The 27,238-nt window shown below is 39.2% G+C and overlaps 2 protein-coding genes and 1 long non-coding RNA gene across 11 annotated transcripts in view; 1 reads left to right on the top strand and 2 right to left on the bottom strand.

Moving 5' to 3' along the window:
- Positions 1 to 998: 998 nt before the first annotated feature.
- On the bottom strand, positions 999 to 3,767 carry LOC113515886 (uncharacterized). Its single transcript, XM_026900179.3, has 4 exons — positions 3,545 to 3,767; positions 2,802 to 3,059; positions 2,056 to 2,344; positions 999 to 1,243 (listed from the first exon to the last, which is right to left on the bottom strand). Exons 1-4 carry the CDS (start codon positions 3,551 to 3,553, stop codon positions 1,083 to 1,085), a joined length of 717 nt encoding a protein of 238 aa, XP_026755980.2. The 5' UTR covers positions 3,554 to 3,767; the 3' UTR covers positions 999 to 1,082.
- A 1,487-nt stretch (positions 3,768 to 5,254) lies between these two features.
- LOC128202319 (uncharacterized) lies at positions 5,255 to 12,449 on the top strand. 2 transcript variants are annotated; one of them, XR_008253714.1, is made up of 2 exons: positions 5,255 to 5,281; positions 11,866 to 12,449. It is a non-coding gene; the product is annotated as an uncharacterized LOC128202319 (long non-coding RNA). The 2 variants fall into 2 exon arrangements; XR_008253713.1 differs by having other exon boundaries at positions 11,871 to 12,449.
- Positions 6,111 to 27,238, bottom strand: part of LOC113522313 (adenomatous polyposis coli protein-like) — a 74,651-nt gene continuing 53,523 nt past the window's right edge. For 4 of the 8 annotated variants that reach the window (XM_052902219.1, XM_052902218.1, XM_052902216.1 and 1 more), the window contains exons 2-14: positions 26,713 to 27,071; positions 23,783 to 25,195; positions 21,694 to 23,662; positions 20,782 to 20,944; positions 19,458 to 19,555; positions 17,905 to 18,041; positions 17,376 to 17,464; positions 15,940 to 15,992; positions 14,599 to 14,804; positions 14,089 to 14,157; positions 13,134 to 13,213; positions 11,891 to 11,982; positions 6,111 to 11,550 (exon numbers count right to left, since the gene is read on the bottom strand). In XM_052902219.1, the coding sequence (XP_052758179.1) occupies positions 7,679 to 11,550; positions 11,891 to 11,982; positions 13,134 to 13,213; positions 14,089 to 14,157; positions 14,599 to 14,804; positions 15,940 to 15,992; positions 17,376 to 17,464; positions 17,905 to 18,041; positions 19,458 to 19,555; positions 20,782 to 20,944; positions 21,694 to 23,662; positions 23,783 to 25,195; positions 26,713 to 27,006 (8,535 nt within the window). In that variant the 5' untranslated portion in view covers positions 27,007 to 27,071 and the 3' untranslated portion in view covers positions 6,111 to 7,678. The remainder of the gene's footprint in view (positions 11,551 to 11,890; positions 11,983 to 13,133; positions 13,214 to 14,088; positions 14,158 to 14,598; positions 14,805 to 15,939; positions 15,993 to 17,375; positions 17,465 to 17,904; positions 18,042 to 19,457; positions 19,556 to 20,781; positions 20,945 to 21,693; positions 23,663 to 23,782; positions 25,196 to 26,712; positions 27,072 to 27,238) is intronic. The other 4 variants (XM_052902222.1, XM_052902223.1, XM_052902221.1 and 1 more) reach the window with 3 other exon arrangements.

The following is a 27,238-nucleotide window of genomic DNA, read 5'->3' on the forward strand; positions in this document are numbered from 1 at the left end:
CATTTACAAGCCCTTTATACCTATATCCTAACACTTATTCGAGGGGGGAAGGGATTGTTAGTAATGGAGGCTGAGAATCCCATTGCTAGCAATGTACCCAACCAGGTCGACCTACTCGCGGTTCCCCCTGGAAACTATCATGGTTAATTCCTGATGAATTCATCATGATGGGCTAACTGGCCTGTTTTCATTCTCATCTATCACCCTTCACTGGTGCTCCGCTAGCGTATCCCGTTAGCGCAGGCGGGGTTACCATACTATTTTCATCCATAAAAAAAAGAATACTTATTCGAGGGGAAAGGTATTGTTAGTTATGTGGACTACCAGTCCCGTTTCTAGCAATGTACCCTGTCAGGTCGACCTCCACGTGGTCCCCCTCGAATACCATTGTGCTAAATCCCAGGTGTAATAATCACGATGGGCTAACTGAGCTGCCTTTTCATTCTCACCTATCATCCCTCACTGGCCCCGCTAGCGTATACCGTTATCGCAGGCTGGGTTACCATCCCGTAAAGAAAGTAATAATAAATTTTGTCTATAATTATGCTTCTATCTACAAGAAAAATTGCGTGAGTATCACGTACTATGCTGATAACTATCAATACGCATATCGCACTATTTTTTTTAACACAATGAAATAGCACATAGGCGTAGATAATACTTTATCGTAAAGTCCATATAGGTCGATATCTGTAGATAGGTTACAGATATCGACCGATATTGACAGATACAAGTGTGTATAAAACATACGTGAATATCTGTAAATAAAAATCGAGGTTAAACTATGAACTGATGCTCTTGAATTAGTTGGCCAGTATTTATTATATTTTGCGAAATCTTCCTTAGTGGGAAACCAATTTTAATAATACTTTTTTTTCAGTCAGTAATAAGGACTTGTACCAGTTTTTTTAAAACATTATGTTATAAATCCTACTTTCCATTTGATACATTATATTCCAATAATAAAATTTGGTACTTCGAAATAAAATAAACCTAAATGAAATTTAACATTTTATTTTGTAAAATTTGAAGAACAATAATGCATTGAACACTTTTAAAATTATATAATATTTGTACATATATTATTCAGTTTTAATTTGGCTTAATCTATAATTTTCCAATTCCAATCTTTCAACTTCTAACTCCATCTTGCGCGTTTTTAGTCTGTAATATTCTGCTATTGCATTGTTTCTTGCTATCCTAGCTTTGATATCTGCAGTCATTAACTTTTGTTTTTTTATTTCTGAAAATGAATGGTTTTGAATGTAATTTTGAAAGGAGTAATAAAGCTTCTAAAATATTTTTTCTTACGTAATATATTTAGGCAATAATGTTTTTTTTTTTTATAATAATCTGTCATTTAAATTTAAATAAAGAAATATATAAAAGTTATAAAAAAAAGATTTGAATTAGGATAAAAGTCATATGGGACTTATTTCTAATGAATTCAAAATACATAATTATCCGAATTGAGGTAAATTGTTAAGGACATTAATCATCAATAATAACAATCATTATAAATTGATTGTAACATTGTGTATACACGAAAGAAAAAAATTGCTGCGTTTAAACCTCTGCATTATGAAGTTTTGTAATAACAATACTAAGAAGTGTCACACTACACCTGATTCTCAAGTTTCTCAAGGATATTCAGTGTAACAATAATATATGTCTACTACACTCCAATTCATTAATAAATACAGCCTTCTTTTATCTTGGCATCATCATCATCATCTCACAGGGAGACTTTGTACAAAAGTCGATTGCTTGGGTACCTCTGTCCCATTCGTGTTTCAACCGTGAAGCAGTTGTGTTTGCACGGCTGTGTTTCGGTTTGAAGGGTGGGATATGGCGCGAATTTACTGGGTACAGAGGAATAACACCTGAGTCCTCAAGAATGGCAACACATGAGGGGTAACATGGGGGAAACAGTATACTCTGCTATGTTCATGGTACTGCTCATGTCTATAGATGACAGTTACCACTTTCCATCAAGTGGGCCGTCAGCTTGTTTGTCATTCTAAGTTGCATAAAAAAAACTATTTGCTCACATACCTTTTCCATTTGGAATGTTGTAAAAATCTGTTTTCTGTTTCGAATTTGATTTGATTTCTTGATGGAACTCACTTGGACTCATACAAATGACATTCTCGAAGATATCTTCACCACTACCGCTAGCACTATCATCATCATGAACACAACTTATTGTTTCACTATCAGCTTTTGGTTTAACAGGTGCATTCTCAGCATTTTTACCAAGTGGCACTGAACGTACATTTGTATCATCTAACATTGATACCACTCTATCCAGAGCATTGTCTGGAGAAATGTAACTGTGACCCACCTAAAAGAAAAAGGACCGTGATTAGAAGAAAAAAAAAATTCTTTAAAGAAAAACAAGACCAAGAATCTTGCTTCACCATTTCGTCATAGTCGAAGAATACTGGCAGATTTATATATGTAATATTTGTCAGATCCATCAGTATTCTACGACTATGATGATTTGTGTAACTCTTCTCTTGCATATAGTTTTGGAGAACTCTTGACTCAATCAGATCTTTCCTTTAATGGGTGATATTGAAATAGTAACCCTACCTGCGCTATCAGTATCAATCAGATACATATATATGGTATCTAATAACAAAGATCATAGTTAGAGGGCAAGGAAAACTAATATTTTTTTAAATATAGGGAGCATACAAATGTACTGCTCACTTGATGGTAAGTGATTACTACAGCCCTTAACTACCCGCAATACTGGAGGAATTGCAGACTAAAGTGTTATGGTGCTTTATAAATACCTTGAGCTGTTCCATTTTAATTTTAGCACATCTTTTGCGTGCAGTTTTCTTTAAATTCTCCCATTTGAGTTTAAGCTGCTCCTGCTTTCGAGGTACACTTGTTATAGCAGCATTAAAACTGCTAGTTATAGTAGCCCAGGCAGCATCTTTCAACTGTTGACTGGAAGCACTGGTTGCCTTAACGGTTACCACCTTATTTGCCTGTATGAGGTCTAGAAGTAAAGATACCTCTTCTTTTGTCAATGCTAAACCTTTAGTCTGAAAGAAAGGACAATATTACAAAGTTACTTATAATGAAATTGTAATAAAACAAAAAATAGAAAAAAATACTAATTTATAATCTTTATTAGTAAGTTCTGTACTAATTATAGAACTACTTGTTCATTAAGCAAATATTAAATGTGTAAATCCAACAAAGGTTTTTTTTATGATTTCATATTTAAAAAAAGTACGATAATATTTAACGTCGAATTGGAAATCACCGGTATAAATAGCACTTGTGAACATAAGAACGAATCTAACAAATAATTCCTAAATGTGAGAGTACGGTCATTAGATACCCTTAGCGGCGGCTAGAAGATACAAATTAAACTACAAGATATTTATTATAAACTGTGCTCAACAAGCTTTGTGACTAAAAACTGCAATAGATAGGTATCATTCACAATATTTACACAAATAAAAGATTGTTTGTAACCATCGATTTTTATAATACAAATGTAACAATATTATTAAGAACATACCGTAGTCATTTTATTTCCTAAAAAAAGTAGACATATTTGAGACAGATGAGGACGTTTGTCACAAAAAAAAAATAAAAAAATAATTTATGTAACAATTTTAAAATTGAGGTACAAATAATTTCATACATTTAATCGACTAAACTGAAAAAAAGTAAGTTCAAAACCAAAGATTACTTGTTCTTAGATTCAAACAAATTCAAAACAAAAATGACAACATACAACATATCAATAATGACAGTTCAACTTTTTTTTTAATAATTGTCACAAACAAGACGTCGCAGTATTATTCTTTCATTTGGCTATTGAAAATTAAAGATATGTTTTTTACATAAGGACTTCGTACATAATAAATTTTTATAAAGATATATATATATATATATATATATATATATATATATATATATATATATATATATATATTCTTTATTGCACTTGTAAATTACATTGTTAATGCATTTATAAATATTGTGAGCAAGGGTGGACTTGTACAGAGATCTCTTCCAGTCAACCCAATGCAGTTAGAAAGCATGTCGTTAGCCGGCAGCTGAAATGCTACAACTATTAATATTTAGAGTACATAAACAAATATACAGTTAAATAAAATATTAAGATACATAATAAAATATTACATAAGTACATATACTATAAATAAATATAATACCTTCCCTCTTTATACAATAGATGTTAAAATAAATGAATATACTACCTATAATAGATATTTAGCTCAATGATTTTAAGATTTGACAGTTCAATTATAAAAATGAAAAATTAAGATTATGACTCAAACGAAAGTAAATGTAACTTCAACCTTTTCTTGAAAGAGGTAATTGAAGGGCTCTCTTGTATGTGGGAAGGGAGTTTGTTCCATAATTGGGCAGTTCGATACGAGAAAGAGTTGCCCATAAAATGTGTTCTACACAAAGGTAGGTCGAGAATCCTAGACTGAACTTGACAGGAGCGTTTAGGACGGATTGGTGGTGGTAATAATTTAAACCGAGAGCGGAGGTACGAAGGAGAATTGGGGTTATTAAGTATGTTATAAAGGAAAGAAAAGATGTGCATATCACGTCGAAGTCGGATAGGAAGCCACTTTAACTGGTTGCGAAAGGCAGAAACATGATCATATTTACGAAGACCAAAGATGAACCTAATGGCCAGATTTTGTAATCATTTCAGCTTGTTTAGAAGCTTCTCAGTCACATCCAAAAAACAGACGTCAGCATAGTCAAGTATTGGGAGTAGGAGAGATTGTGCGAGCATGATTTTAGTATTTACTGGGAGAAAGTATTGAAGTCGCTTGAGAGAGTGAAATGTAAAGCGCATATGATATATTTACTTATTTATAATTTTATATTGCCGAAAATAAATCAGTATTTTAATTGTATTGTATATTGTACAAAGGTAACTTCGTATTGTAAAAGTAATTGTTACTAAAAGAAAAGACTCGACAACAGGTCTTCATTTTTTGACGATTTTTATTAATGAGTGAAGATGGAACGGTGACCCCGTCTGCACTATCGGTATACGCTGGCGTGGTACCAGTGAAGGGTGACAGGTGAGGATGAAGGCAGGTCAGTTGGCCCATAGTGACCGATTGAACAAGAATTGAACACTATGGTTTCCAAGGAGAACCGCGTGGAGGTCGAGCTGGTAGGGTGTATTACTAGCAATGGGGCTGTTAAATCTCATTACTAACAATCCCTTCCCCCCCATTTTTAACGAGGTAGTGGATTAAAGGTAGGTATTGGACTTACTTTTAATTACTAATGGAAACATAGAGCTGCAGATTAGATTATTATATCAGGGTAGAACAAGTAGTTCGTGAGACACATGAAACCATTCGAAATTCTTCGGCCTTGATCATAATTAAGGGTCCCGGGTGGTTCTGAAACATGTTGAGCATTATCAACTAAAAGTCAATCCAGTTTTTCTACAGTTAAAATAATAGAACCTTCATATCAACCAATGAAGATATGGTCCACTGTTGAACATAGGCTTCCCCCATAAGGGAGGTTTTGCCAGTAGTTACCACACTTGACAGCCGGGTTAGCAACCGTAGTTAGATTTTGGTGATGCTTTAAAAGCTGCTGCTCATCGCTCGGCTATTAAGTTTCCTTATGACACTTACGGGAAAGAAAGAAATGGCCTATTCTATACCGAAACCAAACAATCAGAAACCGCAAAATCAGTGGCATATGTAGCGATTATAATAAAAACTGAATTTTTTCAAAAACAATTGAATAGTTTTCAATATTTCTGATTAACTATAAAAAGTGATGTCTATCAGGTAACATACTAACTGAAACCTTAATTATGAGTTACACAATAGATTTAGTACTAATTTTGTACCTAGTTTAGTTTTACTTGTGAAATTTTGAAATACTTTTTCACTAAAACTTTCTATAGTAACGAGTTCTGAGCCACATATCGTCATAGTCGTAGAATACTGACGAATCTTTATATGTAATCTTTGTTAGATCCATCAGTATTCTACAACTATGACGATATAATATACTATGTCTGAGGTCATACGCTGTTATGAGGAATTTAAATTAAAACATTCGGACCCGGTAAATATCATTTATTACCATTTAGTTACTTATCTTATTACTAAATAAGTATTAATTTAACATAAACTGGCTTTTAACATGGAAATAATGGCGGTTTTACTACATCAGTGGGAAAATCCTTAAATTGCATTATTGCAAACAGAACAATAATTTTAATTAAATATTATGCCCTCAACTGCTAAATATGGAACTGGGTATCTTTTGTCAACATACACATTGGGTATGAAGCGACTACATCAATATATTATGCTAAAATATGTTGATATTTAATGAATATTCACCTGGACCCATCCAATGGTGTTTGATCGAATGTTCAACAACCATTGGACACATCCTGGGCACCATCGCATGTCTGATAATAAAAATTAGAAAAAAAAGCAGAGAGCATTAACTACAGGAAGCCAGCTAATATAAATCTACGGTACAATGCAATGGTGTGGCCGACATCGGTTCCGTTTATGTAAAAACTACGATCCTTAGTCGAAACTAATTCCCTTCGCTTACTCGTTTAACTGACTAGACGTAAAAAATTACGACATTATACAAATGCCTGCATTTTCACTCGGTAGAGTCGCAGCAGTTCCCATTTTATAATAATAACATGAAAAAATATACAAACTGTACGGGTAAAACTTACCATCTAGAATTTTCCATGAAAAGTATTTACAAACAAGTATTTGTGTTAAATTTTACCATAGTTACCCAATAATTTCCAGCAAGAAAAATACAATTTTCCCGACCAAAAATTAATTGGTACAATATAACACAAACTGTGATGAGAAAATATGAGTTATAATTATTGGTAAGCTTGTTCTTAATTTACATTTAATAAAATGCAAGTTATTTCTGTGACGTTGTTCGTATCGGACATATGGCCATGACATAATGTACAATATTTAGATATGGCTTCGAATATCGATATTTCTTATCAGTTTTTTTACATTACACCAGACATTATAAGCATGGCATTTATTATTCCAGTATATAAATATATCGTCACACATAAATATATCAAGTGATGTTAACATTACATAATAATATATTGAACATTCAGCCAATATAGTAAAAGAATTTGTCTTTGCTTGTTATAATTAATACAAATGTGTTGGTCATGTAAAAGTAAATTAATCCCTATATGAGTAAATGCAAAAAAATATACAAAATTATACGAAATTAAATTAAACTAATTTGGTTTCATTTAAAGACGTTGTCAATAGCTAAATAAATATTTCAGTACCAATTCAATACATCCATTAGTCTAATTTCGTATATACCTATAATTAACAACCAACCCATTGCGTTTTAAAGATATAATAACTAATTAATTTACCTAATCATAGATTAACAGTAATCAATACTGTTTCGTATTACTTTTATAATCACCAAATATAAAGCCAATACATTCATTAATTGACCACACATCAATAATCAGTTGTTAGGATTACTTTTTAAAGTATAACAAAAGTTTGTATCTTTTTAATCAAATAAAACAACTCAAAAATTCAAAAACTGTCGATAGAGTCCACAGTCATACATGCTTATATATTCCGAAATATTCATTTGCTTACGTTGACTGCCCATTGACAGGTTTTCTAGTAAATATTCTCGTATTAATTGGCTTCTTTACATTAGTCACTTGGCCTGTAGGCTTCGCCGGCGTGGACTTGGGCCGTAAACTCGGTATCTGCGACACCCTTATGCCAATAGCGGATTTTTGTTTGGGCGCCGACGACACCTGGCTCTGTTTCGGTTGTCCTTCGAATGTCGAACTCCTTATCAGTTTTGGAGTTTCAGTCTTGTCACTCTCTATCCACACTCTCTTGTCAGGTTTCGCCGGCTGTTTCTTGGTCTGCTCGACCTTCTTCCACAGATTAGCTATTTTACTCTCGACGTCCTTTGTTTTCGATGACTGAATGGAGTTGACACTAGACGTGCTACCCTGCCTTGATCCACGGGATGCTAACGTTATCGTTTTTCCACTTTCGTTGCTTTGTAGACTGTGGTTCGAAGGCGAATTTCTCATAGCCGGTTCCGGCTGCCGTTTCGTGTTGGTCGCTTTATTTGGCTGTTTAGTTTGATTTGTTCTGTTCGCCTGCGGTCGCGAATATCGACTCAGTTGCGGTAATCTAGATGGGGACGTATTAGGATTGGTTTTGGTCGGAGACGTGGCTTTCGCAAATCTAGGAGCGTTCTTCTTGTCGGGCACTGGAAGATCTTTAGGTGGAACAGTACTATCTTCTTTAGTAAATGTACCTTGTCTTTCCAGTGGCAATGGTTTAGTAGCAACGAGAGGTATCGCCACGGTCTTTTGCTGAGCAGTTTTGGAAGGCGACTTGTTTACAAGAGACTTTTTGGGAGATGTATTAGCACTGGGTGGTTTGGAAGATGTCGGAGTTTTATTCGGAGTTTTGGCACTGGTATGCGCTTTGGCAGTGTAAGTAGTGCCTTTCACGGGATGCGTTGGTTTTGTTGTAGTTTTAACGGGCGGTGTTGTTGGTTTCTTAGTCGCAGAAACGTTTCTTCTATAAGGCGAGACGTACATGGCCTTTTTCCTACCCCTTACGACTTTAGGAGCTAGATCTTGCTCCTTTTCGAGCGAGTCATTGCTATCTAAACTTTCATCTCGACGTGATGGCTTAATTATTTTGGGTTTTGGTCGAGACATGGGCGTTTCCGGGTCCGATTCGGACTGAACCCTGTCCTCGGAGTTGCTGTCGCCTTCGTAGCTAGCGAAGTCACTGCTACTCGGGTTCTGGTTCTTGTCACTTTGCATTTGTAAAGTTCGTCTATAAGAAGCGGTCATCTCTATGTTCTTGAGGTTGTTAACGACACATAGGTCGACGGATGCCGGGCTCTCAATAACGGGCAAGTAATTCCTGAAACTCTTCGTGTATGTTTGCATTTGCGTCGAATTCAATTCGAAGTCGTCCTCGTTGTGGCCGCTGTCAGCGTCTCTGGAGAATACATCATCGTCCCTGTGCTTGTCGTCCAGTATCTGCTGATGGTTCATTTCATTGGAAGATAAACTGTCGTAACCAGTGGTTGTCTCAACATTTTCGAAGTTGGCATCTTTCGTGACGAATGTCGGCGATGGAGGGATGTCTTCGCTCAGTGTTCGAGTTCGGAATCTTTCAGTATCTTCTAAACGCTTCTGTTTCATTGTCTTTTTTGCTGCTAGACGCTGTTTCAGATTTTCTATATTGGAATCTGCTTTAATCTGAGATGATTCCTGGGCTAAAATATTATGAATGTTCACAGTCTGGGTTTGGTATCTAGCCCTGTCCTCTAATCTTCTTTGTTTGGCACTCATTTTCCGTTTAGATTTCGAATCTGATGTAGCAGTTAAGTACTCGTCAGAGGGGCCGCTCGCGTCGCTCTCCGATTTGGTCCAAGTCACGAATTCTTCCTCAACTTCTGGAACTATTTCGTTCTCTGTCACACTGTCTGTTATCGTGTATGTTTGGTATCTATCTTTGGACGCATTTCTTTTTTCTTTTGGTGTTAAATATTTAGAACTCCTTTGCTTTTTGGGTGTAGATTCCACGCTACTAATATCAGATGGTATAGGGGTGCAATTTTCGGATCCTGAAGGTATATCAGTTACAACATTTAGGGTATTAGAGACATAATCATCTAGAACTTGCTGTGCGGTGGTTTGATCTATCTCCAATGTAGATTCTGCCATTTCGTCGAACAAAGATGGAGGATTAACTTTATCTAGGTCTTGGAAGACTGTTGTGAAATTATGGTAAAGAGGGAAGTCTTGTATTGGCTGTTTGAAATCAAAGACTACAGGAGTTTTTTCCTTAACCTCCGCGATTTCTGACACTATACTGGATACCGAGACCATGCTGCTTTCCATGTCGAGGTTTTCCATTTCCGAGGGAGGTTTTACGTTATCTAAGAAACTAACAGGGTTGCTGTCCAAATGTTCTGAGCTGCCTTGATTGAAGGAGTTGCTCAGTGCTCGTTTCACCATCAGAGCGACAGGTAAAGATTTCTTGCGACTGCGCTGCGACTTTTTGGATACCTGAGCCGACGACTCCTCCCACTGTCCGGAAGCGCTCAGCGACAACAGGCTGCCCAGATTGGAAGGCGGCTTCACGTTGTCCAAGTCGAGCGACGTCAGCGACGTGACACTGTTCTCCATTTCATACTGCGAGTTCTTCAGCTGGGCGGCTAGCCTGGCGGCCTCCTTCTCGATAGCGGAAGACATTATAGAGTCGAACCTCTGTTCCCCGTCGTCGACCGACGACGCGAAGCTCGGTTCGAGGACGTCGCCCAGCAGCACGCCGTTCTCGGGTTCAGGCCGCAGACGTTGGGGCTCGCCGGGTTCCTCGCCCAGCCTGTCGGTGAGGTCGGGGCGCGACGAGGCGGTGCCTCCGCTCTTCTCGAGCAGGTCCGGCAGCGCGACGGCCGCGTCGACGACCTCGCTCCGGATCGACGACACCATGTGCACGGAGCCGCTGATGGTCGGGAAGGTGACGTCGTCGGGGCACGTGTTGTCGTCCCAGGTGTCGGGGCGGCGCGCGGGCGGCCGCGGCGCCGAGCCGGCGTCCGACAGCGAGCCGTCGAGCACGTCCGCGTACGACTCGTTGGAGACGTCGAGGTCGTCGTGGCCGGCGGTGGTGTCGGCGGCCAGGTCCTCGTTGGAGGCGTCACAGCCAGTGCGCGCGGTGGCGGCGCGGCCGCCTGCGGGCGCGCGGGCCGCAGACGGCGCCGGCTCGTTTTTTGACGGCGCGGGCGCGGCGCGCAGCTCGCCGGCGCCGCGCGCGATGGTCTCCTGCAGCAGCGAGTACTCGTCGCCCAGCATGCGCTCGAGCGCGCCGCCGCCGCCGCCGCCGCCGCCGCCGCCGCCGCCGCCGCGCCGCCGCCGGCCGGCGTCGCGCCGCCGCGGCTGCGCCCGGGCCATGCCGAGGCGCACGCTGCGCTCGAACACCTCCATGTCGGTGGAGCCGAACGAGTCGTTGCTGAGCGAGGACAGCGAGCTGCTGCGGTCGCGGCGCGCGGCCGGCGGGCCCGCGGCGCCGGCCTCGTCGAGCTGCCGCAGCTTGCTCGACGGCTTCAGGCTGTACGCGCCGGCCGCGAGGTTCCTCTCGAACTCGGGGTCCCTGACCTTGGGCCGGTGCTGTGCAATTTTGTCGCTCCTGTCGAGAGACTTGTGCTGCCGGCTGTGCCGCGTCGCCTCGGCCGGCCTCTCGACCGAGTGCGCTTTGCCCTTGCTGCTCTCGAGGGCGTAGGTCGCTCGCGGGTTGACACTTGACAGTCCGGCCTTCACTGTCTCTTCGAATATTTCCCTGTCGGTAGAGCCGAAGGAGTCCAAGCTCAGGGAGCTCTGGGAATCGTTCCTCAGTAAATTAGTTGTAACAGGCAACTTGGGCTTCTCATGTGAGTTTCTTTGAGTTTTAACTGGCAGACGACTTTCATGTTTTCGGCCTGAAGTGAAAAAAAAAAAATTACTCTTTATTGCACCAAAAACATAAAAATAAACAATGGCATATAAACAATTCAACTAAAATACAGTAGCATGAAATACAGATTAAAATATACATATAAAAGTACAAAAGGCGGTATTATCGCCAGGGCAATCTCTTACAGACAACATTTGGTTAAAGGAGACCATATAGAAAGATATCCATTAACATCCAACTGTATTTTCTCACAGTACACTAGATATCGTGCATTATTCCCTTAGTCGCCCCTTACAACATCACGGGCATGAGAAAAGGACTTATTGATGTAAATATTTAGTCTAGTTGTTTCAGTGGCGCCATACCATGCTGCGGCTGCGGCTGAGGTCTTGGCGGAGGCGGCGGCGGCGCATCAGGCGCCATCTTGGGCGGCAGCGGCGGCGGACTCGCGCTGCTGCTGCAACACGCAAAATAACTTTAAATACGGACGCTTGCTGTCAAAATTCTGATGGTGGTCACGTTCTGTTATAATATATATAAAATTTTATCTCTGCTTTAGTCTTTAGCGAGTGGCGAATTTACACAATTGTCCTTAGTATTCAAACTTTGCCGCTCCTACCGACCTATATAACCAAGGTATTGAACCCTGGTCAACAATCATATTACACCTATCCGTCAACATCATGAAGCCAACCAGCAGACATTGGGAAGGGGGGGGGGGGGGTTGTTAATAATGCGGATTACTTGTTCCACTGCTGGCAATATACCCTGTCAGGTCAGCCTCCACGTGGTCCTCCCGGACCATCATGCTGACCTGTTTTTCATTCTCACCTATCATCTCCCACTGGTGCCTCGCCAGTGTATACCGTTAGCGCAAGCGGGGTTACCATTCCATTATCATCCATTAAAAAAAAAAAAACAAAACCAGCAGACATTGATCCATTGATCTGGGGGTTGTTATTTCGGTGTTATATCTGGTATAAAAGGGTTCACTCTGAGGCCCCCATCTGAGCCCTTCTACCTGGAGGGGTTAAAAAGACCTGTTGTCATAATCAAATTAATTAAAATTTTTGTCAATGAAATTGTAACTTTATGATTATATATATAAAATCAAAATAAGTATTATAAATATATGTTTCTTATATCTCGCTTTTGGTTTATGTCTGCTGTGATTTGTATGATGTGCTGTAAGTAATGCAAATAAATTATATATCTACCTATCTATCTTTTATTCAACAATGCAGAGCATGACATCTATTTAACTAATAATGGCACATTTCTTGATACAACATTGTAATTTATTTTACAGATACCCTATTTTAGTAATAAAAAACATGTTGTTTACTGAATCTTGTACTATTTGTAATATAGCGAAACTGCACGAAAATATGTATCTAATTGAAGGCATTGGTGTCTAAGATACAGGCTAGGCCTAGTTTAGACACTAATGTGCTGGGCACAATGCTACACTGGGCACAATTATACACATATAATTCACTTTGAAATTTCTGTAAGCCCATGACTGTATATTTTTATGTGCAATAAATCTTTATTATTATTATTTTTATTTTTGTTTCCATTTCAAATAGATAGCATTAAAATCCTTACCTGTCGCGAACACTCCTAGTATGTTCGTGGGACAACTTGACCGTTTCAGTGGAAGAGCGCAGATACGGTGGAAGTGATCGCTGCAATAAAAAATAACAATTATAAGTTTTTACTAGTGTTCCTAAATTAAATGTAGTATAAAGTAAAATACTCTTCTTGTTATAATTAGATTTAATAACATAAATCATATGGGGGGAAAGGGATTGTTAGTAATGAAGACTAAAAATCCCATTGCTAGCAATATACCCAACCAGGTCGACCTCCACGTGGTTCCCCCTGGAAACTATCATGGTTAATTCCTGATGAATTCATCATGATGGTCTAACTGGCTTGTTTTCATTCTCATCAATCACCCGTCACTGGTGCTCCGCCAGCGTATCCCGTTAGCGCAGGCGGGGTTAGCATTCCCTTTTCATTCACCAAAAAAAAAAAAAAAAAAAATATAAATCATATTTAATCAAATACAAATGTCCAACATTACGTTTTTCATAGAGTACTCTTAAGTTGGCTGCAAAGATTACACAATCATAGATAAATACAATAGGTGAAAACCGATAAGTGGCTTTATTGTTATTAACTTACCAGAGGGAGACTTTGTACAAAAGTCGTTTGCTTAGCCACCTCTGTCCCATTCGTGTTTCTACCGTGACGCAGTTGTGTTTGCAGGGCTATGTTTCGGTTTGAAGGGTGGCATATCGCAGTGAATTTACTAGGTACAGAGGAATAACACCCGAGTCCTCAGGAATGGCAACGCATGGGGGGTATCATTGGTGAAACAGTATACTCTGTTATGTCTATGATACTGCTCATGACTATAGGCGACAGTTACCACTTTCCATCAGGTGGGCCGTCAGCTTGTTTGCCGTTCTAAGTTGCATAAAAAAAAAACACTTGTCGCAAGCAAGTCTTAGTTTTACTGTTATAAATAAATAAATAAATACGATTATATACTTACATATACATCGTCCCTCGAGTACAAGTTGACAGGCGAGATATCTGAGGGCGGACCCTTGTTTTTCACCACCTGCAAGAATATTGTAATCATTAGCTTTTGCCCGCTATTTTTTATGGATGAAAATGGAATGGTAACCCCGTCCGTACTAACGTTATATGCTGGCGGGGCACCAGTGAAGGATGATAGGTGAGAATCAAAAGGGAGGCCAGTTAGCCCATCATGACGAATTCATCAGGAATTGACCATGATAGTTTCCAGGGGGAACCGCGAGGAGGTCGACCTGATTAGATATATTGCTAGCAATGGGTTTTTAGTCTCCATCACTAACAATCGCTTTCCCCCCACCTAAGGAGGTGGGGGGAAAGGGATTGTTAGAGGTTACCTCTGGAAACCATCGTGGTTAATTCTGGTAAAATTCTTCAGGTTGTGTTAACTGAACTGCTTTCATCCTCATATATTAACCATTCCATTTTCATCAATTAAAAAAAAACAAGCCAAAGAACCCATTACCTTGGCTATTCCCTTCTGTATGCACTCCTCGAGTAGATCCCCCGCGTCGCTCAGGTTGGAGCTGTCGGACGAGTCGTTGGCGGGCGGCTGCGCGGTCGACTCGATGGACAGCGCTGACAGGTTCGAGTTGCTGCCCGCCTTCGACAACACGGCCGGCGTGTCCTCCGTGAAGTACACCTTGCAAACGTCGCTGGGCGTTTGCGTGCCTGAAGAGGACAGGACAATTCTAGAGTTATGCACATATTGATTTGAATATCAGAGAGAGACTTTGCACAAAAGTCGTTTGCTTGGGATGCCTCTGTCTCATTAGTGTTTCTACCGTGAAGCAGTTGTATTTACATGGCTGTGTTTCGGTGTGAATGATGGGATATGGTAGTGAATTTACAGGGTACAGAGGAATAACACCTTAATCTTCATGTTATGTCCATGGTACTGCTCATGTCTATGGGTGACGTTTACCACTTTTCATCAGGTGGGCCGTCAGCTTGTTTTGACATTCTAAGTAAGTTTAAAAAAAGCTCTGATAATGAGCACTAGTCTTCTTGAGTGTCTCTGTATGCTGCAAGGTCCATCATCTACATAAGCCGTTAACTGTCCACTGCTGAATATAGGCTTCTCCTATAAGTAGGGGTTTTACCTGTAGTAACTACACTTGACAGGTGGGTTGGCAACCGCAGTCAAGCTTCAGTAGTATTTTAAAAGAGACCTTACTGCTCATGTTTGTAAGGCATTGTTACTGTTTAGTACTATATTAAAAAAATAATTTTAGCACTATATTCCAAAATACGTTCAGTAATTTAACGTGAATCTTATTGCATGACAGCAGACCTAAAAAACGTCTTTGTCACCTATCGAATATACAATAGATTAAAAAAAAAAAAAAAACATTAACAATATTTTGTTAAATCGATTGAGCGGTTTCGGAAATTAGCGTCACCGAATATCGTGACACGAGATTTTTATATACTAAGAAGATTACAATTTTATCTTTCTTAAAAATAATATTTTAAATTATTTATTTATTTTTTTATTAAACTTAATACATCTAAATAGTGAAAATGGCGGACTTAACACCATATGGCGTTATCTACCAGGAATAACAGAAAATATAATTGACGGTGCAACGTCATGAACAAATAAATAGAAAAAAAAACAATATTAAAACAGTAATTTAAAAATAACATACACAGAATTAACACAATATTTTTAATTTTTTTTTTTTTACAACTTAGAATGGCAAACAAGCTGACGGCCCACCTGATGGAAAGTGGTAACCGTCGCCTATAGACATGATAATCGTACCGTATGAATATTCAAAATATTAAAAAAGATATATTGTACCTTTTATCGCATTAGAACTGTCGTTGGCGACTGGTCGAGGTTGTGTATCAACTCTGAAATGGAAATAACACATAACATTTGAATACGCTATGACCAAAACGACATCAAGTCCGTTTATAGATAGATACTCTTTATAGTTTCCTCTAAAAGATTACAATAGTAAGCTTATTATAGATACAAACAATTACAAGAAAGGATCATACTGTGAAAACAATTGGCGACCTTATCACTGAAAGCGATCTCTCCCAGGCAACCTTTGGATGGAGAAAAATAATTATAAATAGTTTGACTGCTTATTTATACCCTAATTTATATATTTTTGATAAAAATACTTACAGCGTGTCTAGATTTTTTTTTTATTTTTTAATTTATAAATAGTAAGGCGATATTTATTTTATATTATTGAAGAGTTTCCGCGTTTGATCACGAACTCATGTAATGGAAAGTGATAACGTGGCCTAAGATGGAATTCGTGGGTTTACGAATAGATTATTCTAGGTATAAATTGTATGTGGGTGGAAAAAGATAAGTAGGGAGAGAGCTCCACTGCTTCGCTATATGCATAATGAAGGAAAACGCAAAGCGCTTCGTACTTATAACTGGTAAGTCTACGACATAAGGAAGTCTCCAGACTCTCTTTACCTGGTCATCCGATGCTGAAAGGATGAGGGAGGAACCAAGTCACGCACTTCTTGATCAATTTAAATATTATTTTCATTAATTTATTTATTAATTTATCTTCACACTGAGTTCCTTGCGGGAGAGGCAGTTTAATTAGTATTTAAAAGGAGAAACAATGAAAGAACTAAAAGTCACGTGATATGAGGATGTATGACTACTCCTCTCCATCCAAAGGTTGCCTTGATCGCTCTTAGCGATAAGGTCGCCCACTGTTTTCTCATTGTGATTATTTCTTGTAATTATTTATATTTATAATAAGTTTACTATTGTAATCTTTTGGAGGAAACAATAAAGAGTATCTATCTGACCTGACATGACAACCTTACAGCCTAAATGGTCGCGTACAACGCGGTTTCAGAGATGTTTTCTCCAACGAACACTCAGGTAATGGAATGAGCTCCCTGCCGAGGTTTTCCCAAGAGCCTACAGCATGGGGTTCTTCAAAAGGGGGGTACAGAAGTTTCTTCAGGGTCGGCAACGCGCGCGTAATACCTCTGGTATTGCAGGCGTTCATAGGCTACGGTAACCGCTTACCGTCAGGTGGGCCGTATGCTTGCTTGCCACCTCAGTGGTATAAAAAAAACCTAATTCCTATGGTTTCACTCTGATGGAAACCGATCGTCTGTTTCCACTAAAAATTCAGCAAATCGTTGACAATCAGTGACATTTATTATTTGTATACCCAATACTGGCCACGCGTAGATGTCAGTCTGTCAGTCAGAGTTAGTTTCCTCTTACATTCAGAAATAACATACCTGTCTCCTTGCGAACTGATATCCAATTGACCCGCGGTGGTCGCGTTGTTGTCCCGCCGCGTCATACTGCCAGCCAGCTGTATAGATTGCTGGAAACGTAACGACAATATTAATTACTAGTACATCACGATTATCGCATCCTGTGGTCTGACTATAGACCGGTGTTTCCCAACGTGGGGCTCACGCCTCACAGGTTTCCCCCTGGAAACCGTCGTGATTAATTCTAGTGAAACTCTTCACGATGGACTGACTTGCCTTTTCATCCTCACCTGTCATCTCCCACTGGTGCCCCGGAGGGTATCCGAATAGCGCAGGTGGGGTTACCATCCCATTGTCTCATTAAAAAAATACCGTTGGTGTTGTGGTTGATTATGGGCGGCGGTAATTACCAATATATATATATATATATATATATATATATATATATATATATATATATATATATATATATATATATATATATATATATATATATATATATATATATATATATATATATATATATATATATATAGTAAAAAGTACTGACCGGGGGCTCGTCGTCGATGGTGAGGCTGCTGAGCGAGGTGGCGGCGGAGAACTGCGCGGGCGTGTGCTCCAGCACGAAGCGAGACACGCGCTCCTCGAACACGGACGGCGCCGCCTCCTGGGCCTCGGGCGGCGCTTCTGCGGGGACAGTGTACAACATCTCTTAATTTTGCACTTATACATTACATAGCTACATCTAATCACAAATTAACAGGGGGAAAAGGATTGTTAGCACTGGAGTTTGACAGCCCCATTGCTAGCAATATACCTTATTAGGTCGACCTCCACGTGGTTCCCCCTGGAAATCATCGTGAATAATTCTCGTTAAATTCGTCACGATGGGCTAACTGACCTGCTTCATCCTCACCTATCATTCTTCACTGGTGCCCCGCCGGTGTATACCGATAGCGCAGGTGGGGTTACCATTCCATTATCATCCATTTAAAAAAAAAATCACAAATTAACCAACGCTTAGTATCTATTAATACATAACAAACTGGTTAATATAATCTTATCATTTTAATCTAATTATTAAGCATTCCCGAACGCAATGCCGCTATATCCTTCTACCCTTCTTTCCTACCCATATTCCCGATCAAATCTGGGATCATATTGGGGGGTAGATGGCTACTAAATCAGTCTGTAATCCAACTGTGCGTAAAACTCCGCTAAAATCACAAAAAAATCTCCGGCAGTCGCGTACTACTCAATGCCATACAGTGAATCAGCGAATGCCAAGCAGCGAATCAACAAAGGAGACCTACACGCAAGGTCAACGTGAACAAATAGATTTGTCCTTCTCTCTTCTCTTTACCCAAACACACACTTTTTTTTTCTAAATACATATGTATATATTACACATAGAAAAGAAACAAATACATCCATGAAGTATACAAATGTTTCTATTGTATGGCGATAGAAAAGCGTGACGCGTATTGCACCTTATTTACAATAATTTAAGATTGTGGTCCACAAAAAACTGAATTGAGAACCACCTTTTTTGAAGTCGGTTAAAAATGCATAGTGAAAATTAAAAATTCAGAAGACAGAAGGGCTCTCAAAAAAAAAAAAAAACAGTTGACTATTGACCAACTGATCTGAATACATCATTATCTATAAATGATGATCACTCACTGCCAAATTGTTTTGTTAGATTTCATTACCCCGGACTTATTTTTAGCTGAGCTATAGAATTAATTATTACCATTATATACAATATGCCTCTAAACACACTGAGTCACGATTCACGAGGTGATTAAACATAATACAGCTGTATAGAATAAGGAAAATTGCTTAAAAATGGTACTAATTCGTTTTGACTAGAAGTCATTGTCCTCTAATGATAATTTGCAGTAGTTTTCTCATACAGTCCAAGTTTTCGACCTGTGTTCTGAGAAACTTGTTAAGTTTCATGAATACTAGGTTGCTGATGCATTTTCTATACACACAGACACACACACACATATATATATATATATGTATATATATATGTATATATATATATATATATATACATATATATATGTATGTATGTATATAATAAAGGTTACATACCGGGCTCGTGCGTGGCCAGGGTGGGCGGGGATCCGGGCACACTGTGGCCGGGCGAGTCCGGAATCTCGCTCGGGGAGATGCACCCGGACGGCAGCCGACTGTACATGCAAGGAAGCGCTTTATTACACTTTCAACGATAAGTAACAGTTTACAATATCTAGCATGGTTCTGCAGAGGATGAAATTAGAATTAGTATACTTTTAAGCGAGTCTTTTATATTTCCTTAACGAACACTAGTCGGAAATAAGGAAAAATTTTTAGTTCCCATACTAAGCCATCTAAACGTGCCTTGTTCCGTTTTCACTCAGTATATATGTTAATATAATAATACATTTAATTATATAATTATATAAAGTACTAATACACAATTCATACATCAAACACACAATCACTCACAAATTCAGTATACACTCTAAAGAGAAGGCGAGGTAGAAGACGGACATAAAAATAAAACTGGGGCATACGTACCTTTTTTCCTGTGGGTTACAGGACGGGGTATGTTTTTAAGCCGACATAAGTCGAGAAGGTGAAAACCAAAAAAAATTAACTAAAGTACTAATAAATATAAACTTGAGCTGTCAGAACCAGAGGCATGCTATAGGGAAATCACATCGTATTTGACTCGAGCATATTTTGGTGATTTTTGGCACGTTAAAGAGCCTTAATCCAATTTGTTCCTATGTAGATTTTATACCAGAGGGAGACTTTGCACAAAAGTCGATTGCTTGGCTACCTCTGTCCCATTCGTGTTTCAATCGTGAAGCAGTTGTGTTTGTATGGCTGTGTTTTGGTTTGAAGAATGGGATATGGCAGTAAATTTACAGGGTACAGAGGAATAACATCTGAGTCCTCAGGTATGGCAAGGCATGGAGGATATAATGGGCGAAACAGTATACTTTGTTATGTCCATGCGACGGTTACCATCTTCCATCAGGTGGGCCGTCAGCTTGTTTGTCATTCTATGTTGCATAAAAAAAAGAAATAAAATGAACTACTATGTAAAATGTTTCAGTGGTTGTAGCAGAAGACTATCAGACAGAATATCAGAGTATCAGACTACATGGCAATGCGTTACCTCAACATGTGTCTAATGCCTGTTATTTTTTTTTTATACCACTAAGGTGGCAAACAAGCAAACAACCCGCCTGAAGGTAAGCGGTTACCATAGCCTATGAACGCCTGCAATACAAGGAGCATTACGCGCATATTACCAAACCTGAAGAAACCTCTTTACCCCTTTCTGAAGAATACAGAAGTCACATGGAAAAACCTCCACAGCTGATTATAGCTTTAAAGTTGGAAGTGTACATATCCGGGTGCATACCTGAATTCCGACAAAACGGATCCCTGGTCGTCGTGCGGGCCGCAGTCGGGCAGCGAGCCCAGCGAGCTGGATCGCGAGAACATGAGCGGCGTGTCCTCCACGAACCGCGGCGAGCCGGCGCCCAGCGACGTCGGCTCCGACGCGAACGTCACCGCCTTCGAACCTGACAATATAACTTCAAATTAAAAATATACCTACAAGAATTTTAATTTACAATTGCAGTATAAAGTACAGTGTGGACGTTCCCTGACACCCGTTGCGATCTGACCTCACCCCCTCTCAAGTACGCGTCAGCACCCAAACTCCATTTTCCAGATCTAATTGTAACTACACACGCACACATTGTCACATATACACATGTTAATTTGTTTCTATAGTTGTGACAAGCACAGATCGTGGCGTTTTTGTATGAAGAGTCCGGGGTGTGTTACAATATTAAAAGTGAAGGGTCAGTGGGCCACAGTAAGCTCTACTTTTTAAATCTGTGTTCGTACTTCATATTCAGTGTTTAATGAGAAATAAAAACAATATTAATTTTATTGGAAATTAAAATTTAACATTATAATTACTCCTCTCCATCCAAAGGTTGCCTGGAAGAGATCGCTCTTAGCGATAAGGTCGCCCATTGTTTTCTCATTGTGATTATTTCTTGTAATTATTTATATTTATAATAAGTCTACTATTGTAATCTTTTGGAGGAAACAATAAAGAGTATCTATCTATCTATCTATCTATTATAATTTAGGCCTAACACCATAGACTTCAGGAATAGTAGCGCATGAGGTATCCCTCATCAAGATCTGTTTGTCCATAGGTAACGATTACCACTTTGCATCAGGTGGATGATTAGTTTGTTTACTTGTCTATCTATAATAATTAATATTTCATAATAGATTGGCGTTTAATACTAACCTTCTTTGTCTTTAGAAATACTGCCAGAGCTAGGTTCTTGAGGGCTCGGCTCCACGTTGATAGTAGCCATTGCATTCTTTTTAGCTATACTGTCTTCCTCAGTAGGTTCTCCAACACTGCTAAGGGAACTGACTCTCGAGAAACACCCTGGCGTGCCTTCGTCGCAATAGTTCACTGGTTTCTCGGGACTTATCATCCCCGAACTAAACTTGGTGTCAAAGACTTCCCTCTTCTGGTTAGTTTCAGTAACAGATGAGGCTTGGGGCGTGGTCGCTGCTCTGTCATTGTCATGTCTAGGTGGATCTTCTATCGAACATGTGTCCTTCTCGTCCGAATGAGTCATAGCTTCTGGGTGTTCCTTCGTGTTCGGCGTAGTCTTCTGTTTACCGTCTTTACCGATCACTCGAAGGTCAGACATTGACGTTGCTGTTGAGAATACAACAGGAGTTTCATAGGGTGTTCCTTCTGTCGCAAAGTGCTTGATAGTGTCGGACGGGCCCGGAGGCTCTGATAAATCTGAACCGGTCTCCGATTGGTGTTCAGCGTAACGTAATGAGTAATCAGTGGGCTGATCCAGGTCAGTCTCCTGGTAGTCCCCAAATGTATTCGGTTCCTTCTTAGAATACTTTTTACCCGCCTCTGAAGATTTTGATTTATTATCAATGGATTCAGATTCGTTTGTCTTGGTTTCTGAGTACTTTCGGCTATAATCAACTGGTTGGTCGCAAGAATCTTGGTCGACGTCATAACCAGATTCTGTGTAGTTTGTTCTCATATCCGTTGAACTCCTCGGAGGTGGTATAGGCGGTTGAGTGGGGTACCGGAGAAAACTGCCGTCTTTAGCATTCACTTTCGACCCTGCTTTAAAAGCGTCGCTCAATCTTTCTCCTTTCATCAAGTCTTTATTTCTCGGTGTCGGTACAGGTACCTTCCCAGTGCGCATTACTCTTTCAAAAATAGAGTCTGAATGTGTGCTTGTGACAGAGTCTTTGCTCTCAGATCTGTTAACATTAGTAGAACTTCCGCCAGTCGTGGAGCGCGTAACCAGCGCGCCTTTCAATAAAGTGTTACTGCAACTCAGGTAGCTCGCTAGATGTGCACTATGGCTTAACGATATTTGCGATGCTAGAGTCCCCATCAAAGGAGAACTGGATGACATCCTGTGTCTTTCCAGATTCATAGCCATCTGTCTCTCAGTAGCTGTGAAGAGGTTCTTCTCTTCTCTATTACTTGTTGTAGGTGATGTGACTGGCTCGATGTTGTCGCAAGTTTCAGCTAAATTTTGGTCCAATTCTTGTTCCAATGCTTTTTGTTTTCTTACGCCAAGGGTAGGTAGTGCCGGAAGATTCATACTTCTTGCTGTGGCGTCTAACGAGATAATGTGGTTTTTTCCAGGTTTAGAGTTGAGTAGATTTTTGAGAGCGGCACTCGAGCCCATGGCTATCATTTTATGTTTGGAATGAATGAGACTCCTAAGCATCGGTACCGCCCCGTGGTCCCATAAGAACTCTTGATCTTGAGGACACCTTGCAGAGAGATTCCACAAAGTACCGCAAGAATTACTTACCACCGTTAAGCTCGGGGACTTCAGGTGCTGCAGTAAGACACTCAAACAATTTCTCTCGCGGAGAATTTGCCTGTAATCTTCACGAACGGCAATGTGACTCGACACATTCCTCATAATTCCACCTGCATTTTCCACTATTGCTAACGTTTTCGTTGGTGAATTATAACTGAGCATATCTACAAGAAAACCCAAGGCTCCATCTACTGAGCACAACGCTACTTTATTCATAGAACAATGGGCAGTTAAATTCCATAAGGCTGATAGGACTGATTTTAGAGTAGCTTCCTTTTGACAAGTCATGGCAGCCTTTGTGAGGCCTTTAACAGCACCTACTTCTCTTAAGACTTGTTTGCTATTGGGGTCTGCTCGCCAAGATAGATTCCGGAGTACTGCGGCAGTCACCTGTAATAATAAAACAGGAACATGTTATAATAACTAAATTAGTTATAACATTTATACTATTTTTCTAAAAATGTTCAAGTAATAAAAAATCTAAATATAAGATGAATAAGAAATGCTTACCTGACGCATATCGTCGTTTGGCGATTCCAGTTGTTCAACTAGAGCTAACATAAAATCTTTGAATGAACATAAAAGAGATTTGTTGTTTCCGTCTCCAAATGTAAGATTTGTTAATGTCATTCCTGCATACTTTCTCATAGTTAAACAGGTGTTGTCATCAGTCCCACTACCATGTGCAGCTTGATCCCCGCTAACTAAAGCTGCAAGTGCCTGCAAGCCTCCTAATTGACATACAACATGTCTATGCTCTTCGTCGAAGGATAACTTCATCAAAGCAGCGACACTCTGACTCGGGTGTTTACTGACATCATCTTCTATAATTTCTTTTCCCTCTTTTCTTGTTTCTACAACTTGTTCTAATACATAACAATATTCTCTAACCTGCTCTAATAACCTCCATACTCTTGCTTCTCGTCTACCAGATTTGTCATCCGTTTGCGTGAGAATAATATTACGTAGCGCTTTAGCAGCACGATCTCGAGTTTCTCTCGGCACTTTTGAATGTATTAACTGTACTAATAAAGGAATACACCCTGACTGCCTCATAGCGACACAACTTTCTGCCGAACGGCTCATTTCTAATAGAGGTCCACTTAGATCTGCATTATTTTCTGGGGATAAACTTAACAATGAAATCAATGAGTAAACACATTCCATTTTATTTTCTAAATTAGAAGAAGGTCTTGCTCCTTCCGCTGATCCATTGCTAGAAAAGCTGCGAACGCTGGAAGAATCATGAGCTGTCCATACGTCACGTTCTCCTGGCCAGGTCCCTCTGTAGAGCTGGGATGCTCGTTTATCACGTTCGTTCGATCTTGCAACACTTTCAAGGCCATAATGTAAAGTACTTCTATAACTGGTTGTATGAGGCCGATCATCTTGAGCTAAATATGAAGGTGGAGTCTTCTGTGGTCTTTTTGGAAAAGCGCCGGCTTTTTTCTGTGCTAAATTATCATCGCCATCGACTTCGTCATCCAAAAAATTAGGATTTGTGATATCACTGCGTTCATCGAATTCGTCGGGAGATGGCGAATGATCGAGAAAATGTGGTTTTAGAATTCGGCATTCGATGTTCGATTTGGTGGGCAGTTGATAGTCTTCATCAAGGAAATGGGGTCGGCGTGGGAGTGGATCGGGCTCTAGTGTCTCCAATTGAAGTGTCAGGTCCCGAGATCGCGCCTTGTCTGCTGTCTTCGAGGGAACATTTCTAACAGGAAGGGTTTTGGCATCTTTTGGGACCGGTAAGCGACGCGAATCGGGAGAGAGGGGAGAAGACGCGCCGAGAGGTTCTCGAAGGGGTTCACTTGATGTTGAAGGGGTGCAGTCTTCGCTGGCTGACGGTCCGGAGTCGGTTAACGGTGAATTCGAGGAGTCCATGCTGCTCCAAGGATCTACCATCACTTCGTTCTCCAACTGAAACAAATCGAGAGAAAGTGTGTATTGGCCGTTTAAGAAAAATAAGTCAAGGTAAAGGTCTGCAAGTGCAGTAAGGTAATCAGCTTAAGACGAATGCGGCCCGAAAAGAGTAAATGAAGTTAATCAGTTGGTCAAGGCCAGTCGGTCGTAACGCATAAGGTTGTACATATTTGTGGATGCATAAAAATACCGGTTACTGGCACGAAAGCGGGAACACGCATAGGCATTTAACTGCGAGGAGAAAAACGCAAAATGGCTATATAATTAGCAAGATCAATTTACAACATGATTGAATATCGATGTCTAAATACTTAAAGTATTTAATAAGTAAAACGATATTACCAATTCAATGGGTATGTAAATAGCGTAGTTCATGAACGTGAGTATAATTAAATATAAATATAAACTAATTGTACAAAAACAAAACAAATGGTATATTTACGCAAGGGAAAATAAATAACGGCTAAAGATATCTTTATTATTAAAAATAACATATAACAATTGGACATACAATTAAAAGCTTTAGTTATGGATATAAGTACAAACAGGCATATATGATATAATTACCTACAAGCAATATGTAGTGTGAGTCATTTGCCATAATGAATTACGCGCGCCATTACGTCAGTAGATGTGGCACAAATAAGTTCCCCTAGGAGTTTAGTGTATTAAACTGTGAAATATGATATAATACGTGTATTGTTCTCTAACAATACATGCATTATATCTATGAATGAACTACGATTGTCATATAATTCGAATTGGCTCGATTTTATGGAACCTAAAAAAATGAGAGTCTAATTATCTAAAAAAAAAAGAAATAAGTAGTTAAACATTCTAATAATAAAAAAAAATATGTTTGTATGGGAATTTTAATGTTTATCAATAAGATGAACTATATTTCCACCTACGACAACAATAAACAGTTTTGTACTACAGTAGTCCTTTCAACTTGTGCGATTTGTCATTCATAGCATTTACAAATAGATGAAACTAATAGACCTACTTCTCGATTTGCCAATTATAACATATGACAATAGCATTCTGTCTGCAAGAACATTAAAGCCTGTTGTTTAATTAGTTAGGCGCAATTATTTCAATATATCAACAGTACATTTTAATAGGAGTCGTTTAATTTGTTTAATGCATAAAATTAATTAATTAATTAATATTTTAAAGTTACATATTACTTTCAAACAAATAAATAATTGCTAATATAAAATATTAAATGTTAATTTTGAAGTACCGTTTGATTTTGATACCTAGTCAGTAAACGGTTTTTAGATTTTCAATAAGAATATTGGATAAATAAATTATTTATACGAAACATTTCATTGTAACGTAAGAAGAATGCAATCTAACACACAAAATCTGACTTATCCGTCAACACAGGATAGATTACTATATACAGGATAGATAGTCACTTACCATCAGGTGAGCCGCATGCTCGTTTGCCCCCTGTGTTGTAAAAAAAAAAAAAAAAAAAGATTTGTTTATAAAACTACAATACTTACCAATTCACTGTCATTAGACCTTGCTACGTCGTCTAGAGGGTTGCCATTTTCCATATCAACGCCGGAGTCGTTTGGGTCGCCCCTCCTTCTACCGACATCTGTTCTGGCCAGTTCATGGTAGTTATTTCTTATCGGATTAAAGTTGATACGTAGATCCGTTGTGAAATCGTCATACAACTTGAACTGATTCGCATTGAATTCAGTGTCATTGTCGAGCACATTGTCGATGGAAGTTTGAGAATTTTCAGAGTCTATAGTGCTATATGTTACTTTGTAGTAGTCACGCGAATTCATTTTTATATATGTACCACTGTTTATAAATTATATATTTCGTATATGTTTCATGCTAAAAACTGTAACTACATTTAACACATGTTGTAAAATAAATGAATGGTAGTTGCGCTTGCGCCGGAGGCCGATACAAAGTGAATGTGGATGTATTGGATAACGCCGTGAGTAGAATTATAAATATCCGTCCACCTGATCATCATTCAAATCTAACTATGTACAATCTACGGCTATATTT

The sequence above is a fragment of the Galleria mellonella genome, unplaced genomic scaffold (genome assembly GCF_026898425.1).
Source record: "Galleria mellonella isolate WM207_F2 unplaced genomic scaffold, CSIRO_AGI_GalMel_v1 utg874, whole genome shotgun sequence".
In the NCBI taxonomy this organism is placed as follows: domain Eukaryota; kingdom Metazoa; phylum Arthropoda; class Insecta; order Lepidoptera; family Pyralidae; genus Galleria; species Galleria mellonella.

Excerpts from the sequence above, each read along its gene's own strand:
- LOC113515886 (XM_026900179.3), bottom strand. Across the intron at positions 2,345-2,801 it reads TTAAAATGGAACAGCTCAAG|GTGGGTCACAGTTACATTTC; the intron begins GTATTTATAAAG and ends TTTTTCTTTTAG. Across the intron at positions 1,244-2,055 it reads CAACATTCCAAATGGAAAAG|AAATAAAAAAACAAAAGTTA; the intron begins GTATGTGAGCAA and ends ATTCATTTTCAG.